The sequence below is a fragment of the Lissotriton helveticus genome, chromosome 1_1 (genome assembly GCF_964261635.1).
Source record: "Lissotriton helveticus chromosome 1_1, aLisHel1.1, whole genome shotgun sequence".
Lineage (NCBI taxonomy): Eukaryota > Metazoa > Chordata > Amphibia > Caudata > Salamandridae > Lissotriton > Lissotriton helveticus.
The window spans coordinates 806,234,410-806,254,155 of record NC_136057.1 but is presented as its reverse complement, the minus strand read 5'-3'; the positions used below and the strand labels follow the sequence as shown (position 1 = coordinate 806,254,155).

Here is a 19,746-nt window from a genome sequence, read left to right as displayed (position 1 = left end):
TCTCGAACCCGACCAGTTAGAATAGTGTGAGACTCTAATCTGCTGACAACATCCTCTCCTAGCATCACACTCCCCGCATAGACAGCAGTTAAAAAGCTGCCGCCACCATACCCCCAAAACTCCCCAGCGTATCCACCCACAACGCGACCACCACCCACCCACAAACCCCTAGTGAAACAAGAACAAAGAAATAGCAATAACAAAAGCAAACAAAATTCTCGATCTCTTCATGGGGTTGAAAAGGCCCCTCGGAGATCATGGGGGACTTCGGGTCCGAGAACCCGTTCCATACCTGCCCCTGCGGGTAGTCGGATCAGTAGCATAGTATGGCGATGCTTAAAGCCAGAATAGGCGAAAGGGGAGCCGGAGGCCAGGCCCGGCCCACCTCCAGAGAGGAACAACAGGGAGCTATGCCCAACGTGGAACATGAACAATATCTAATGCACAGATCATATTCTGCGACCTAGGCACTGGAAGTCTCAGGAAACAGTCCTATGAAGTCATAGCAAAAGAATCAGCTTCAGTTTTACATATACAGTCTGCCGGTGGAATGAAACTTCCCCCCGATGTGGAGTTACCAGAGTCGCATAGGCAGGGGCCGCAACGGGGCTCAGGAAAGTGACAATCCCGGCTCACCCGGTAGATGCAGGTTCCCAAGCAGGACATCAGGAGGAACTAGATACAGCGAGCTCCAGTGCGGGTCAGCAACGAGGTGGGTGGACCACCTGGAGGGTCAGTTGGAAACAATCACCGTCTTGCCTTCAGCGACCAAGCTGAGGATGAGGAAGAATCAAAAGGAAACAACAGCAGTCTTAAGTAAAGGGCCTATTTGGACCTGGAGACCTCTTCCCCGACTAGGGAGTATCAACAACTGCAGTAGCAGAGGCCACGGCGGGGCATAAGGAAAGTGCATTCCTAGCTCTTCCGGTAGGTGCAGGCCCCTGTCGTGTGTCACCAGGAAGGTCGAAGAACAGCAGCCAACATCGTGAACCTGCGAGGGATTGTGCAGGCAACCTTCAGGATGAACCAGAAGCGTTTGAAGCCTCTTCCTATGTGACCAGGCTGAGGATGAGAAGGCTCCTTTGGTAGCATCACCATTCTTACCCTGGGTCAGGCCCTCCTCACCCGAGGAGATGCCCAGCAAGTCCAGGCCTTCCTGAAGGTCTGTGATATGGCGTCGCTTGTCCTGGAATTCCAAGCTGAGTCCAAAAGGGTAGGTCCATCTGTAACTAATCTTATCATCGCGTAGTTTAGTGGTAATGGGTCTGAGCTGTTGTCTCCAAGCCAAATTCGATGGTGCGACATACTGATAGATGGTGCAAGAGTACTTTTTGAATGCAATGGACTCCCTGGCCCGAGCCGCCTGCAGGACCGCCTCCTTAACCTTATACGAGTGAAATTTAGCCAGGACATCGTGCGGCCTTTTCTTCTCCCCCCTGTTGCAGACACCCCACCCGATGGACTCTGTCCAATTTTATTTTTTGCGGTCTGTGGGAATAGAATCTCCGAGAAGAGACCTACCACGAATGCCTCTAGATCCGGCCCTTCCGCGCCCTCTTCCAGGTCTCTGATGCGTATATTCTCCCTTCGAGCCCTGTTCTCGATGTCTTCTGCCTTGAGTTGCAATTGTAGTAATTGCTTCTTAAGCGATCTCATATCCTCCCGGAATTCGGTAGAGAGTCGCTCTTGCTCCTGGTGTTGAGCTTCGAGGTCAAGGACTCTAGTGCCAACGGAATCCACATCTTGCTGCAGTAAGGATAGACGGTCAGTCAGGTCGGATCGTAATTGGTCAGTGGAGGATTTGATGCCTTGGCCAATGTCCTTGCACAGCTCTGCTTTGAAATCCTTAAACATGGCCAAAAGATCCGCTTTTGTAAAGGGCCATTGTGGCGGCGCCTGCGTCTCCCCGCAGCGATGATCGCTTTTCTGCAGTCGAGAAAAAATCTGAGACCTTGTTGGGAGTCGTTGTCTTCTTGGGTGGCATAAAGCGTCATCTCCAGATTTGAGTTGGCGTGAGTGAACTCAGGGCCCCAATATCCGATTGGAAGGCGACTATGGGGGCGATCCGCGGACAGCCCTCCCGTTGCATTGTCTCACTCCGTGAAACCTACTGAAGGGCCCTCTCAGTAAGTCAGCTAAGCATCCCCCAGGGACAAGAAGATATCACCAGCGCCGCGTGGAGGCGGCGGGGTCAAATACGCAGCCAGGTCTTATTTTTACATGCACGGGGCGTCTCTAGTGGGTCACCACTGCAATGAGGACATGGAGGCTGCTCACAATGGGAATGGCACAGGTCAAGGCCAACACATGTGGATCCTCAGAATGGGGGAGAGGCGGAGGTCCAGGAATGTCAGATAGCTGCACTTCGCCTGCCTCAACCCTGCAGGGCAAAGCTAGTATGTCTCCACGCCCAGGGAAGCGGTGAGAATGGTTGCAGTATTCGACGGGCCCCTCATATCCAAGCCAGCCAGAAAATCAAAGCAGCATGCATTGGGCGCGAAGGTTCTCCGCAACAAGCAGCCGCCATTTTAAGGTCAGGCGCTCGCGGCAGAGAAAGAAGGGGCAGCTGAGCCGACCGGCGCTAATAATTGCCGATGTTGTCCCCAGCGCATGCACCACTTGCCTCCCACGTCGCGATCCAGCTGCTGGATCCTGTGCCTTCAGCAGGGGGACGCTGTCGGGAGATGCCACACAGATCGCGCCGCCATTTTGTCCCGACGCGTTCTCAGCCAGGCAGACAACAGCGTCAAATAGACTGTTCCCGGGGTGATCCGCCTATGCCGACCCTCTCCGCCGATGCCTCACATGGACACACTTCTGGACTGTCGTTTATGGCTGGTAAGACCCGCTGCATTCGCCGCAATAGGTGCCGAGACAGCGCGTGGACCGGGAACCGAGATGGGTTACGTCTGTTCGGCCATCTTGCCCGGCCACGCCCCCCTGCTCATATCTTTTGAAACTAGGAAGCAAAGTGAAATTAAGAATTAGTAGAGTATCCACAATTGTGTGCACAGGTCGGTAGCCCTTTCTCTAACTGCCACACACGGAATACGTATTCCCCCGAGCTTCCACCACTCATCAAACTCCATTCCAACCCTCTAGGTCCATGCCATTCCAGAACCCATTCAACACAGTAAAATTACATTCTTGTTTATTTATAAAACCCTAGGACATTTGTTTATAAAAATCACATTGAGAGTGGCATTATTGTTACAACGCAAACATAAAAAGAGACTACAATCCCCCAGTTATTGTGATGTGTGCTCATCTCACTCCTCTGCTGTGCGCTGCTCATGAGCTCATAATCTCATACTTTGTATCAGTGTCCTGACCATGTCCTGCACCCTCCCCATCACACCGAATCCATATGCATACCGTCTTCGACTGTGTGCAGCAGTCACTCTCTCCAAAACCCAGCATAGGGCCAGAGCCTGTACCAGTTTATCCAACCCAAGGCAGCTGCACACGTTTTTATCAGCCATGTAGAGAATCTCAGCTCACAGCACTTCACCCATGACCCGGCCCATCCCCATATTAGAAGCTGTTAAAGGCCTTTGGAAATGCGCAGTAGGCCAGGGGTTTAGGTCCTGGCCCTTTGCTGCACAGAGCTCAGACATGCTTGCATGGACCAGGGGACAATAAAAAAAAATTGGAAATCCTTTTGTAGTGCAAAACTACACCATAGTTGAGCATAATGTTTTAATCTGTCGTTTACCAGCACAGGAGAGATAAAAAAGAAAAGAAACAAGTTTTATTTTGTTTTTAACCATTTCCTGCTCTGTACGGAGGAGAAATTCACAAAACATGTTATTTTGCACCTAATTTAGGTCTCTGCTAGAGAGCGCATGTTGTTTACATTCGGTGAGCTACAACCCACCCATTGGCTTACCATTACTTCGATTCAACCTCGATCTCGTATCCTTCATTCCTGCTGTTCATGGCATGCATGCGTCATGCATCTTCTTGTGTTTGACCCTCCCCTAGAGCATGAACCAAGTACTTGTGTCCATCCACTGCTCACGTTTTTGGAGCTACTCTTTTATTTGTTCTCAATCATTTCGTATGAGTGTTTGTGTTTTCACGCGCTCCGTCTCCTCTCGAGCCCAATTGTTTCTTTTCCACTCACTAGCCCCAATCCCTGTTGCTGTGAGCCAGGGAACCAAATGTATGTCTCGATCTGTAAATCAATGTATATATTTTTTAAGAATATAGGTTTTTTTGCGTGATTTTACTTTCCAAACATTTGGTTTGGTGTATGTGATTTATTGCTCAATCCAATATAATTGTGATCTGCAGGAACATAGTAAAACAGCACTGGGGAGCTTGGCACACCGCCTCAGTGTATAATAATATTGTACATCACGCTTTATATTCTCAATTCCTGAACTATGGAGACACAATTTTTCTTTGTAACGATCAGTTTTCTTATTAGAACAGCCGGCCATGAACTAGCAGTTTACGTGCATTAATTATCTAAAACTGATGACATCTTCCAAACTGTATTTCTGTAAGATATTTTTATCAGAACTCAAACATCTCTATAGCTCAACGCCCTCGTACTCTCTATAAAACTACTCTTCAGCTGTTTAAAATAATTTAACGATACACAGACGTACTGCAATAATAGTAAACTCTTTACGCTCTGGAAATTTGAATGGTGTGACGCTTTATTTCTTTGTACACAAGTTTACTGAGCCTTGTAATCATTCAACTTGATAAAAGGCTACAGAACACATTTAATGCCCATTGTTCTCCGTGCAATCCAAATGGAATGACAGTTATGCAGGCAAAACTAAACAAACGTTTCCCTCCCACCCTCCCCAACCCTGACGCTTCTTCCTCCACCCCCTCCCAATTCTGCTGCTTCTTCCTCCCTCTGGCATCCCTCTCCAAGATCTGTTCGCTTTGCCAAAGCTTGTTAATTTCTTAAACATTTCACAGGGGATGGCATGTCCTTTATCAAAAGGTCAGCAGGATTAAGGTTGTCCCTCCTCCTCTTATTCACGCTGATAGGAGGGCATTATTGATATACAGACGCAGCCCACAGCTGCCCTCTTGCTCTATTTGCATTTGTGATCAGAACACTGAGGCGGCTGTCACCTGCCCTTAATCTCCTTCACTCTCACTCTTTTTCAGGGTGAAGAAGGACTGTGGCAGCTTTCAGTCCACTCTTGAGCACGGCTGTTAGGAAAGTGGGAAACAAACCCTCCCAGCCTCACCACTGAGCAGTATGAGGTAGAAGGTATAAAAACAGGCATCCTCAACCGGCGAGGTTTCGGAGCAAGCGGGCAGGCCAGTCCTCCAACCCCCCCTCTGCCGCTGCCTCCAAACCCTCCTTTCAGGCCCATCAAATTCCAGTGGGTGGCAGGATTCGCCATCACCTCCCCCACTGGCGCTCCATCACTTCGGACAAGTGGGTTTTGCAGATAGTCCGAAGGGGCTACTCCCTCTCCTTCGAGACTTCCCCTCCAGCCATGCCACCTCGTTACCACCGCATGTCGGAGAATCATCTGGCACTTCTCCAGCAGGAAGTTTTGGCTCTCTTGGCCAAGGGAGTCATTGAGCACTTTCCTGTCCCAGTAGTAGGTTATGGTTGCTACTCCCACTACCTTCTGGTTCCCAAGAAGGAGAAGGGCCTGCGTCCTATCTTGGACCTCAGGGACGTCAATCGCTTCCTCCGGAAGGAGAAGTTCAAAATGTTGACGCTTGCTCAGGTCTCGTCTGCCCTCGACCCGCAAGACTGGATGGTGACGTTGGACTTGCAGGACGCTTATTTTCACATCTCCATCCTACCGGCCAACCGACGTTACCAGCAGTTCACGGTAGGCCACGAGCATTTCCAGTTTACCGTGCTACCTTTTGCCTTACCTGCGCCCCTCGGATGTTCACGAAGGTGATGGTGGTGGTCGCAGCTCATCTGCGCAGATCAGGGGTCTCACTCTTCCCCTATCTCGATGACTGGTTGTTGAAGGCGGGATCGCCCCAGGCAGTCGTTTCCCACCTCCAGACTATGGCCGACCGCCTGCATTGCTGGGGTTCTCCATCAATGTGCCGAAGTCGCACCTGATTCGCTCTCAGAAGCTCCTCTTCATCGGAGCGGTTCTGGACACGGCGCAGTTTTGGCTCTATCCTCCCGAACAGTGAGTCAGGGACATTCAGGCTCTGATTCCCATCTTTCAGCCCTTGTCCTGGGTTTCAGTCAGAATGACCGTGAGGCTGCTGGTCTTCATGGCCTCGTGTATCCTTCTGATCAATCATGCCAGGTGGCATATGCGGGCTCTGCAGTGGGACCTGAAGTTCCTGTGGGCGTAAAATCAGGGGAATCTGTCCGATTACGTCCAGATCTCGGAGGGCACTGATCAACAACTGCAGTGGTGGCTCACGAACCAGGATTGGGTCAGTGGCAGATCCCTCTCCCTTCCCCAACCATAATTCACAGTGGTGACGGATGCCTCCCTCCTGGGATGGGGCGGCCACATGGGAGAGGCGGAGATGAGAGGCCTCTGGTCCGGGCTCCACATCAACCTTCTGGAGCTCTGGGCGATTCGTCTTTCACTGAAGGCATTCCTTCCCTCTGTCCAGGGAAGAGTAGTGCAGGTGTTCACGGACAACACCACCGCCATGTAGTATTGCAACAAGCAGGGCGGGGTGGGGTCGTGGACCCTATGTCAGGAGGCCCTTCACCTCTGGACATGACTGGAACATCAAGGCATTTTCTTGGTGGTTCAACACCTGGCAGGTTCTCTGAACACTAGGGCAGACAAAACTCAGCCGCAGGTGCATGATGGATCACGAATAGCGTCTTCACTCAGAGGTGGTGCAGGGTCTCTTTCAACAGTGGAGAGAACCTTGGTTAGATCTGTTCGCCACCAAAGAGAACGCGCAATATCAACAATTCTCCACTTTGGAATTTCCAAGGCAGCACTCGCTCAGCTACGCTTTTCGGTGCGAGTGGAGTCGCGGTCTGTTGTACGCTTTTCCGCCTATGTCACTTCTGCCCAGAGTGCTGAAGAAGATCAGGCGCGACCGGGCCCAATTATTCATGTGGCTCCGGATTGGGCACGAAGAGTCTGGTATCCTCAGCTGCTCAACAAGGCCATCGATCCTCTGATCACACTGCCTCTTCGGGAGGATCTTATGTCGCAGCAGCAGGGAACTGTCCTCCACCCGAACCTGTCCTGTCTCCACCTCCTTGCGTGGAGATTGAATGGCGGCAGTTGACGTCTTTTGACCTGCCTCCCAAAGTCTGTGACGTAATCTTGGCAGCCAGGCGTCCCTCCACTAAGACAGTATACGCCTGCCGGTGGAAAAAATTTGTTTTGCATGGTGCACAGCAAAAGCTGTTGATCTCCTTTCTGCCCCTCTTTCTGAAGTGCTCTTGTTCCTTCTCTCTTTAGCCGAGCAGGGCTCTGCTCTGGGCACTATCAAAGGTTACCTTTCTGCCATCTCTGCTTTCCTTTGCCTGCCAAATCAGCCTTCTCTTTTCAAGTCCCCGGTAATTAACTGTTTCTTGAAAGGCTTAATGCATTTTTTTTCCTCCAATTCCATTCGTTATGCCTCAGTGGGACTTGAATCTTGTGCTGACTTATTTGATGTGCGCTTCTTATCAGCCGCTTCATAATTGTCCTTTACATCTTCTAACTCTTAAGAATGCTCCTGGTGGAACTGGAAGCACGGATACTGACGATTGAACAGAAGGGTATTTGAGGGTCCAATCAACCCCCAGCCTCGTGGTGCTTCCTCCTCCGTCCGTGGATCACGGAAGCCACGGACGGAGGAGGAAGCACCACGAGGCTGGGGGTTGATTGGACCCTAAAATACCCTTCTGTCCAGAGTTGGCTCATGGGGCATTGTACCCTACCTTCCTAAGCATAGTACATCAGTATTTCAGCATTAGCAAGGGATTTGTATAGATATAAAATATATATCCATACACATTGATAAATAATAGTACCATCACACCACTTTGTACATACACTTTTTATTGTGGAAAGACATTAGTGAGTGACAGGGGGATCTGACCCCGGTCCTGAGGAAGGGGCATGAGGCCCCGAAACATGTTGACCCGCACAGGAAAGTAAGCCCATTAACCCGCTTACCCTTTCCGAAACCACATTTTTTAACAATACCAGCCAGTGTTTATTAAATAGTTTTTTCTATCACTAGGCCAGGTATTTTTTAACATCACTTCTCTGTATCACCCCTGACCCTACTGACACTCACTCCAATTCACTCACATAGCACCCACATTTAAAAGGTGCTCCAGCGTAGTCGCTTGTCGCAGCACTGCCCCGTCCGGCAGCCGGGCGGGAAGACCCCGATGATGAAGCATGACACCAAGGGCCCTTTTGGTGTGTGAGGGGTATTTTAACACATTGTGTGTATTCCAACAACAACAAGGTATACATTGACCTTTTCTGAGGTGGACCTTTTTGATTACCAGATTGAAAACAAACACCTGCTAACCCGGGACCCGGGGCAACTTCGGTGCCTTTCAGACCTGCAAGTTCAATATAGGCAACTAGTGACAGGGGAGGCGAAATCGCAGGCGCTAGCGACCCTGCACCGGCTATACGATGTGGGAGACAAGTCCGGGAGGCTCCTGGCATGGCTAAGCAGAAAGGAGAGAGACGAACGGTGGGTGGAAAAGGTGAAAGATGGTCAGGGTGGATGGGCCTGTACCGATGACAGAATAGCGGATACTTTCGCTGAGTTTTATAAGGCCTTCTATGCCGCACGAGACCTAGGCTTAAAGGACGACGCACTGCAATACATGGCGGATATCATCCTCCCAGAGCTGGAGGAGGCTGACCAAAGAGATTAGGAAACCGATATAACTGAGGAAGAGATTAGGATGGCCCTGGCCAAGCTCCGCACGGGAATGGCTCCGGGTCCCAATGGATTCCCGGCTGAATTTTTCAAGAAAACTGCGGATCTCCTAACCCGTCACTTGCTGGGCCTCTTCCTAGACGCTGAGGTGGAGGAACAGTTCCCGCTAGACCTTAGACAGACCACAATTTTCCCAATCCACAAGCAGGGGAAACCGGCTGATGACTGCTCGTCCTACCGCCCCTTTTCCCTGCTAAATGTGGAGGCGAAATTATACGCAACGATTCTGGCGCTCCGCATGAGACGGGTCATACCAGGGCTAGATCACTTGGACCAAACGGGGTTCATCCCGGAAAGGGCAACCAGATATAACTTGAGGCGGACTCATAACTGGCTCAGAGAGGTGGAGAACAGGACGGAGCTGCATTGGTTTCTATCTTTGGATGCAGAAAAGGCGTTTGACGCCGTCCACTGGCCTTTTCTGGAAGGAGTACTAGAGCGAGACGTAAGATTGATCAACTATACAATGGCCCTAGTGCTAGAGTCAGGGTTAACGGGACATTATCGGAGGCCTTCCCTATACGGCGGGGCACCAGGCAGGGATGCCCTCTGTCTCCCCTCTTGTTTGCCCTCACTATTGAGGTGATGGCTTGCGCGGTTACACAGAACGTAGGGATCACGGGATTTCGGATAGGGCAAGCAGATCAGATGAAAGTGACGAAAAACTGTCCCTATACGCTGATGATGTCCTGCTATATATTACACAGCAGGAAAGTACTATACCGGCCCTGTTTGCCACGCTAGATAGGTACGGATCCCAATCCGGGTACCAGATCAATTGGCACAAATCAACGCTCTATGACCCCCAAGGAAGGGATGAGTGGCCCAACCTGCCTGAGAGACTTTAGACAACTCGGCAGGGATTTATGTATCTGGGGATATATGTCACAACAGACAGCAATCTCTCCTACGAACGCAATATTCATCGCGTCGTACGCAGTTTTACTGAAGATGCAAGCAGATGGCAATCTCTTCCTCTGACGATCCTTGGGCGGGTAGCCATGTTTAAAATGATCTCACTTCCAAGATTCTTATATGCGTTTCAGAATGAATACTTCCCACTGAAATGTAAGGTCTTCCGGGATATCCATGAGGAATTGAGGTCCTACCAATGGCTGGGTAAACAACCTAGAATAGCGTTATCGACCCTACAGCGACACCAATATGATGGGGGCATTTCATTGCCCGACTTGGAGGCCTACTACTGGGCGGAACACGTGGCACCCATTAATGAATGGATACATGCACCTGCCACACACCCCACCTATGCATTAGAAAGACACAATATGGCTACTCGCACATGTATATACTACAGCTACGGAGGAAAGGGACAGGCCGGATTGCTGCCAGCTACTAAGATCACACTGGGAGCATGGAAAAGGGCGACGAAGGCAACTCAATGGGAAAACAAACCAACAAAGCAAACTCCACTATGGAACTGCACTTGGCTGAAGGAACTTAGTAAGCTGAAAGGGTTTCAGGGATGGGATGCCATAGGCATCTCCACATTAGGAGACATAATTAAAAAAGGGGCGCTGCAATCCTTCCCGTCACTACAAAGAGAATTTGGCCTCCACCGCTCCCAATTCTTTAAATATATGCAGCTGCGGCATGCGTGGAGGGCAGAGGGGACGCAGATGGAGGCTCTCCCTGAATATGCTCCTCTGGAAGGCTGCCTGCTACAGGAACAGATCCCCGGGAAGGCGGTCTCCCTAACATATAAAACTATCATGAATAATAGACCGAACAAATTGGAGGGCCTCAGGACCGCTTGGGAGCAGGAAGTTGGGGAGATGGATGAGGTGGACTGGGGGGTGGTATTGATGCACCATAGGGAGGTTGCGATTAAATCACGCCTCTGTTTGATCCAATTTAAGATCTTACATAGGTCTTACTTCGATAGAGTGAGGCTGCATAAAATGGGAAGGGTACCTGACCCCCGCTGCCTAAGCTGCGGCCACGATACAGGAGATTTTTTTCACACGATTTGATCCTGTCCCAACATTCAAAAGTACAGGAGGGCAGTCCTCGCTGAACTGGGAGAGGTCCTGGAGATGGACATCCCCTCGGACCCGAAGCTAATACTCCTGGGGATGACCAATGATGTGGACTTCACACGCCCATTGCTGATTTTTCTAGGACTGGCCTTGGTAGTGGCCAAACGGGATGTCGCCAGGAAATGGGGGTGGCAGACATACCACAGCTAGAGGAATGGAGGAGGGGGATGGACCTATACATGACAGCCGAAAGGGTCACCTACAAAGCAAGAGGATGCCCTAGGAAGTTTCGCAGGGTGTGGGGCAAATGGCGAAATTACCATGGACTGGATGGGGGACTCTAAAAGGTCGCCAACATTCGTCTGTAAGATAGCCATGGAGGGGATGGGCCTGCAGGATCAGGAAATGTTACCAAATTGGACTCAGAGGACTATGAGGGCTGAACACTGGGATGATGATGTGTGGATCCTGAACTACGAGGGAGGTGGAAAGGGTGGGGAGGGGGGGGTGTGGGTATTGCTTGATACTGACATGCTTGTTATATGTTTTTTCTGGCTGTATAGCCCCAAAAATAATAAAAATGGTTTAAAAAAAAAAAAGAATGCTCCTGGTAGCCATCACTTCTGCTAGAAGGGTGAGTGAGCTCCAGGCTCTTTCTTTAAAACCTCCTTTCCAGTCTGTCCATCCGGACAAGGTGGTTCTCAGAACCCGTCCATCCTTTCTTCCTAAGGTGGTCACTGCCTTCCACATCAGGCAGACCATTACTTTGCCCACCTTCTTTCCGCCTCTGCATCCTCCAAAAGAAGAAGAGAGGCTCCACTGTCTGGACCCAAAAGGTGCGCTGTCCTTCGATCTGGATCGCACAAAACAGTTCTGGGTGGATGATCAACTGTTTGTTGGCTACCTGGGTGCAAAGAAGGGTCAGACCATTCACAAATGCACCATTTCTCGGTGGGTCGTGTTGTGTAGTAAGGCTTGTTACTCTCTAGCTGAAAAGAAGCCTCCAGTGGGGCTGTGCGCTCCCTCCACCAGGGCGACAGCATCCACTACTATTGCCTTGGGAAGAGGAGTGCCTCTAAATGACATCTGTAAGGCGGCCACGTGGGCATCACTGCACACGTTCACCAAATACTACTGCCTGGACAGCCAAGTCCGGAGAGCCGGCTCCTTTGGCCGTTCTGTTCTCCAGGACTTTCTGGTGTGATCTTGGTTTGCAGACCCACCACCGGGGTTGGTATTGCTGGGGTATATATTCTAAGGTAAGGAATCTATAACTAACGTGTTTCTTTCAGATGCACAAGCTACTTACCTTCGGTAACGATATATCTGTAAGAAACATTATTTAGTTATAGATTCCTTACCGCCCCACCCATCCTTCCCGTTCTGTGAACTGTGTCTTGTATGGCTCTGCGTTTCTGGCGCAGAACGTCGTGTACAGAACTGATGTCAGCGCACGAGGGCGACGTCTAAGTAGCTGTCGCGATGTTATCCCGGTGACCACAACGCCGATGACATACGCAGAACCGACCAACGTCACCTTCCGATCCGCAGAGGTACTGCTGACGAAAAAACTTTCCGGATCCAGTCTGACGCCTGGGGGTAATTCTATGGTAAGGAATCTATAACTAACTAATGTTTCTTACAGATATATCATTACCGAAGGTAAGTAACTTGTGCATCAGGAGGCAAGCCCTCGGAGTCACTTTGTTTCTGGGTTGGAGAGATGCAGGTCCAGTCCTTCTAAGTTCCAGGCAAGAGGGCAGCAGGTCAGCACAGCAAGGCAGGAATCCAGCAGAGTAGCAATCCAGCAGAGTGTCAATCTTTGTAGCAGCACAGCAATCCTTCTTCCTGGTAGAGTATCCACCGGTCCAGAAGTAAACGAATTTGGTGGTGTCTGAGGTCCAGTACTTACATCCAGTTGTCACTTCGAAGTGGGAGAAACTTCAAAGAGATGCTTATGAAATGCACAGTGTCCCTGCCCTGGCTCCAGATTAATTAAAAGGGATATGCAGTATTTTGTGAGGGGACAGAACACAGCCTATTTAGGTGTGTCGGCTCCTCCCTCCAACCTGCCCAGGATGGCCCATCAGGATGTGGATGGCCCATCAATCACACCTAAGCTCCCTTTGTGTGTTGCTGTCTAGAGGGAATGCTGAAAGTCCAGCTATCACCCATCCCGACGTGTATTCAGAGACCAGCAGAAGGCACCAAATGGCTAAAGTAAGAAAATGCCAACTTTCTTAATGTGGTACAAAAGGGGGTGGTGATGGACGGAGCCTCTGAATCAATCAAACACTCACACCCAGTCAAAAGATCTGGGTTTAATCCATCACCAACTTTCTTAATGTGGCATTATGAGACTTACGGTTTCAAATCTGACTTCGCTTAAGTTAGGATTTTAAATTGTGATTCCAGAGAGACCAAACTTGGGGGTCCAATCTCTTTCCAATTGGAAATTACACGTATAAAATGTAATAAGGTAATCCCAATGTTATCCAATAGAAGAGATTGGCCTTGCAATAGTGAAACATGAATTTAAGAGTTTTACAGTACCAGGGAATGTAAACTTAACATTACATGTCCTACATTTTAAATACACTACACCCTGCCCTTGTACTGCTCAGGGCCTACATTGGTGTGGCTTACATGTATTAAAAAGGAAGGTTTGGGCCTGACAAGAGGGTTAACTTGCCAGGTCGACATTGCAGTTTAAAACTGCCCACACCGGCTCTGTAATCGCAGGCGTGAGACCTGTTTAAAGGGCTACTTAAGTGGGTGGCACAGCCAGTGCTGCAGGTTCACTATTAGCATTTAATTTACAGGCCCTGGGCACGCGTAGTGCATTTTACTTGGGAATTAAATCAGCCAATTGTGAATAAGCCAATGTTACCATTTTGTAAGTAGAGAGCACTTGCATTTTAGCACTGGATAGCAGTGGTAAAGTACCCAGAGTCCTAAAGCCAACAAAAACAAATTCAGCACGAAGGGGAGGTGGAGGACAAAATGTTTGGGGGTGATCCTGCAGAAAGTGCCATTTCCAGCAGTAGTGCATTCATCAACAATTTGCAATTAGTTATTCACCCTGATAGGGCTTCCAGATGTACGTTAGTCAAGGTCAAGAGTAGATTGGAGTAGGAATATCTGCATAATTCATTGAAGTGTAGGAAAATTAGTTTCTCTACTTGAAAAATGTATTTCCCAGTGTAGAAAAGGCCCTGTTGAGGAAAAGAGTAAGAGCAAAGGCACTAAAGAATCACATTCCCAGAAACTGAAAGGTATGCCTGTTACCTTTCCATATGCACAAATGTCAGTACTCTTGGATATCTATGATTTCTGAACACCTCCAGCAGTATTTACAAATTTATTTTTAGAATCCCAAAGAACTTGCACATTTACTCCAAACATAAATGGTCCAACTTAAGGGTCAGTTCAGATTAGATTTTTTTGCTACTTTGTAGGTTTTTCTTTTTCTCCTCTTCCCAGTGCCTCACTTGTTTGTCTCCATGCCATCTGCCCGGTTTTCACCTTTCTCCACAACTCCTCATTTTTCACCCATCTAATCTCGATTCCCACCATTCTGTCTTACTTTGGTTCCCATTGTTGTGTACCTTTCACTCTGTTTTCTTAGCTGTTGTTGTGGCTGGGTCCCTCTTTTTGCCCTCCCACTAAAATCCCACAGTTAGTGTACATTCCAAGACTAATAATCCATATTTCATTCTCTATCCTATATACTTTTTGATTATATCGCTTTTTGTTTGTTTCATATTGAAACACTCGCAGCCTTCTTTTTCAAGTCAATACACACCATGAATCTCTGTCTTTACTTAACTTGTCTTATTCTTGGCGAAAGAAGCAATCCCACGATATGTAGCATTGAATATTGCAGAGCTGTGAGGCTCATCAGTAGTGTTCACATGTCTAGAACTGATTCTTTTTATGTAAATTTCTCACTGAAGAAGGTTGTTTAACCTGAGGAAACTTGTCTTAGACAATATTGGCTGCCCACCAATATTGTATGGCTATTCTATAGCTTTTGGTAGCAGAACTTGGACTACCCATATTCTTTCCTGCTTTTTATTACTCTCTAGATTTCTCTTTGCTCCTAGTGGCTGCTGCACTAAGTATCTGAAAGAGACTATTCGTTATGGATTCCTTACCTTTGAATTACCCCCAGGAGTCAGACTGGAATTTTTCTTCAGTAGTACCCTTGCGCAGTGGTAGGTGGCGTCAGTCGACTCCCCGTTCGTCGTTGGCATCGTGATTACCGGAATGACGTAGCGGTATCTACTTAGCAGCTGCCCCTACTCGCTGACGTCCGTTCTTTCTTTTTCCGCGCTAGCCAACGCAGATCTGGAGAGAGCGGTATTTCTAGTCACTTTTTGACTGTCTTTTTTTCTACTTTTGTCTACATCTTTTTCGAGTCGTTCGACTCCTGGTCCCCAAGGATGTCACATCGACGGACCTGCTTCAAGCCTTGTGGCTCCTGCCACAAGCTGATGTCCGTGACTGACCCACATCTTGTGGGCCTCTGATTCCTGGAGCTCAACCACGACCCGAAGTCGTGCTCCGACTGTCGGGCCATCGCTCGATGTCTTTGCTGGAGCGGTCCCGAAAACTTCTGGAGGCCCAGCAGTTAGCTCGAGGTCCTGGCCGAGAGGGAGGTCGCGGGACTGGTTGCGGAGCCATCACCACTCCTCATCGAAGTCTTCGGCTTAGGGCAAGTCGAAGCACAAAAAGAAGGTGAAGAAGATCCAACGCTCTTCGCGTTCTCCCCGCCCATCGCCCGACGCGAGACGCGGAAGGTAGTCAGTTCCTCTGCCCGCAGAGCCTGTTGGGTCGACTCCGAGCCTCCCTCCCTTCTCGAGAGCCTGTGGGAGCCCTGCCCAACTTCATAGTTTTTACAAAGCCCTCCACTCCATCTTTGGGCAGCCCGACTCCGCTGGCGCGCCTTCGGGCCTCACAGACTCAGTTGGGGTTTCTTGGCTTTCGAGGCCGGCGGCTTCGGCCCCGGTACCGCTGGGGCCCCAAGGATCCGATCAGCAATGGTCAACCTTACGACACCTCCTCTGGTGCTTAATCCTTTGGCGACACCACCGCCCCCTCCGACGCTGCTTTTGTCCCCAACCGACATCGACCCCAGCCTCCTCGTAGACAAGGGCATGGAGCTGGACCGCCGCCGACAGGTACTTTTGTACCCCTGTTCTACCCTGTTGTTCCCTATCACCCTGGGTGGCAACCAGAGAAGGGGAGGAGGACTGGGAGGGGTCTGTGGACGCTTTGGCAGACCAGTTGGAGGAACCGGACTGGAGAGAGGAGTTTGGTGAGGCCAGTGGTTTGGACTCTTCTCTCTACTGTGGCTACGGAGGAGGGAGCCTCTTATGCTGTGGTGTTACGTAGGGCGAGTGAGGCCTTGAACCTTGAGCTTCCTACAGTGGTGGTCAGGACTAACCTCCTGACCGAGGTGCTTCAACCGGCAGCAGCCTCTTCGGAGCCCCTGCTGCTGTTCAATGAGGCCCTCACAGACATCCTTCTGGGCACTTGGTCCACGCCCAGCGCAGGGGCTCCTGTGGATAGGATGATTGCCCAACGCCATCGCCCGGCACCGTGCAACCCCATTTTTCTCTCCCAACACTCTACCCCAGATAGATTGGTGGTCCAAGCCTCAACTTCCAAGGGCGCATTCCCACCTGTTCCACCTGATGGGGAATCGAGGAAGCTGGATCACCTTGGGAAGAAGATGTTTTCTTCTGCCAGGCAGGATCCGCCATCACATCCCCAAGGCGGCACTCTCTGGGCAACGCTTTCTGTCGCAAGGGGAGTTGCGGTCTTCTGTACGCCTTTCCGCCTATACCACTTCTGGCCAGAGTGCTAAAGAAGATCAAGCACAACCGGGCCCCAATCATCCTTGTGGCTCAATATTGGGCACAAAGAGTCTGGTATCCGGAGCTCTTGGACATGGCCATCGATCCTCTGATCAGACTGCCTCTTTAAGAGGATCTTCTTTTTCAGCATATGGGGACGGTCCTCCACCTCAACCTGTCTAAACTCCACCTCCTTGCGTGGAGATTGAGCGGTGACAGTGACAGCTTTCGACCTTCCTCCTGAAGTCTGTAATGTAATCTTAGCAGCCAGGCATCCCTCCACTAAAACGCTATACGCCTGTAGATGGAACAAATGTGTGGCATGGTGCACAGCAAAGGCTGTGGATCCCCTTTCTGACCCTCTTTCAGAGGTTCTCCTCTTCATTCTTTCTTTGGCCCAGCAGGGCTCTAGGCACTCTTAAAGGCTATCTTTCGGGCATTTCGGCCTTTCTTCGCCTTCATGATCAGCCTTCTCTTTTCAAGTCGCCTATTGTAAATCGCTTCCTTAAGGGCTTTACTCACCTGTTTCTTCCCATTCCTTTCGTAAATGCCCCAGCGGAACTTGAACCTTGTTCTGACTTACCTTATGTGTGCTTGTTTTGAGCCGCTACATAATTATCCTCTCAGGCTTTTGACCCTCAAAACTGCCTTTCTGGTTGCATCCCTCTGCTCGCAGGTTGAGTGAGCTTCAGTGGAGTTCTTCTAAACCTCCTTTCCTGGCTGTTCATCCAGACAAGGTTATCCTTCGCATTAGACCTTCTTTTCTTCCCAAAGTGGTTACCTCTTTCCACATAGCACTGACCATTACTTTGCACACCTTCTTCCTGCCCCCGCATTCTTCTAAAGAGGAGGAGAGGCTCCACCTTCTGGATCCAAAACGTACGCTTTCATTTTATATGGATCGCGCAAAACAATTCCAGGTGGATGATCAGCTCTTTGTTGGCTATGTGGGCGCCAAGAAAGGTTGGGCCGTGCAAAAACAAACCATCCTCCGATGGGTCGTTCTTTGCATTACAATTTGTTATTCCTTGGCGAAAAAGGAACCTCCAGTAGGGTTGCACGCCCATTCCTATACGGCGACTGCAGCCACTACTGCTTTGGGACGAGGAGTCCCCCTTCATGACATCTGCCAGGCAGCCACGTGGGCTTCGTTGCACACGTTCACTAAACATTACTGCCTGGACAGTCAAGTCCGGAGAGACAGCTTCTTTGGCTGCTCCGTTCTTCAGGACTTACTGTTGTGAAGTTTGTTTGCAGACCAACCTCCGGGGTTAGTATTGCTTGGATATCTATTATAAGGTAAGGAATCCATAACTAATAGTCTCTTTCAGATGAACAAGTTACTTACCTTTGGTAACTATATATCTGTAAGAGACATATATTAGTTATGAATTCCTTACTGCCTCACCCATCCTCCCCATTCTGCGAACTGACTTCTAGGATTAGGGACTCCCTTACTCTAGTTTTGTGCACCAGTGGTCAGTGTCTTGAATGGCTCTGCGCTTCTGGCATGGAATGTCATGTAAAGAATGGACGTCAACACGCAGGGGTGGCGTCTAAGTAGATACTGCGACGTCATTCCGGCGATCACAACGCTAATGACGAACGCAAATTCGAACGACACCACCTACGGACGCACAGGGGTACTGCTGAAGAAAAATTCTCCGGATCCAGTCTGACGCCGGGGGGTAATTCTAAGGTAAGGAATCCATAACTAATATGTCTCAGTTACCGAATGGAAGTAACTTGTTCAACAGTGGCGCTAGAGATTTTGGAAACAGCCACTACAGTTAATATTTATAGGTGTCATTGTTTGACATACCATTGAATTTCATTATGTTTATGCAATTTCAATATATTTAATGAGATGAAAAATGTTTTATCCCTTCAGGTACTACTTTCCTACCTATGAAAATGATACGCTGTTGTGCACTTTAACAGACAGTGATGGGGAATTGACAAATGAAGATCGAAATGAAGATGTTCCTGTCATTGCAGAAGATATATCAGACCTAGAAAACCTCAAGCACAGCAGTGTCCTAAACCAACTACTGCGAGAAGAACCCATTACAAAATGAAGACAAAATATGTCCACATTACCATTCTTGTTTAAATTACCTTCCATGCATAAATAAATCATGTTTTATTTTGTCGCAACTTCAGCTACCGTTCTGGTCTTAAATTATTCATCTCTACAAGTATCTTTCTTTCCTTTTGCTATTTTCTTTGCTATACACGACTTTCAACAGAGGACTGACAATGCATTTGCTCTTATGTTCTTATATGTTTCATATACATAGCAGTGGGTACTACTCACTGCTGATAGACATGATGATTTCTCCAGTGGTACTTGTGTTTTTTTTATACATACAACTCCCCACTATTATGTCAATCCTAAAGTGCCCTGAACACAAGTTTATATCTCTCTTGCAACTCACTTTGTAAATAATTTTTTTGATTAGACTTTGTACATTAGGTAGTGTGAGTATATGGAGTCATTTTTGCTTTTTCGTAAATGTTTTTTAACTTTCAATTGTATATTGAAATTATAATTGCTATGTCCCCAAATATATTGTATTCAGATAATAAGAACAGTGTGATAGGTTATATTGGACATTTTCTTCTTTTTGTATATTTTTATGTGGAACTCACTGGAGTTCCGAATTATAAATAAACTTGAATTGAATTGCCTGGCACGTGTGGAATTTGCATAGCACGTGGGCTGCCGCCTTCTGCAGGGTCTGTAATTCATTCAAGACTTGCTGGTGTGCATACAGTATAGACTGTTGCAGTAATCGATCGGCGACAAGACCAGAGAGGTAATCACTGTCTTCTGTAGAAGAAGCCTGGATGAATAGCAGACTTTTTAAAATCATTTTATAGGTAGCAAAGGCAGCAAAAGTGACCCAGTTTACCTTTGTTAGCACAAGATAGCTTTTCGTTAAGAACAACTCCCAGGTTCTTTGCTGACTTAACCTGAGATGGAGGTAAACCGAGCT

At 48.8% G+C, this 19,746-nt stretch overlaps 1 protein-coding gene across 2 annotated transcripts in view; it reads left to right on the top strand.

Moving 5' to 3' along the window:
* The window catches only part of ZNF277 (zinc finger protein 277), a 716,997-nt gene extending 698,088 nt beyond the window's left edge, over nucleotides 1-18,909 (top strand). For both annotated transcript variants that reach the window (XM_078674468.1, XM_078674475.1), the window contains exon 12: nucleotides 18,639-18,909. In XM_078674468.1, the coding sequence (XP_078530594.1) occupies nucleotides 18,639-18,825 (187 nt within the window). In that variant the 3' untranslated portion in view covers nucleotides 18,826-18,909. The remainder of the gene's footprint in view (nucleotides 1-18,638) is intronic.
* The last annotated feature ends 837 nt before the right edge of the window (nucleotides 18,910-19,746 follow it).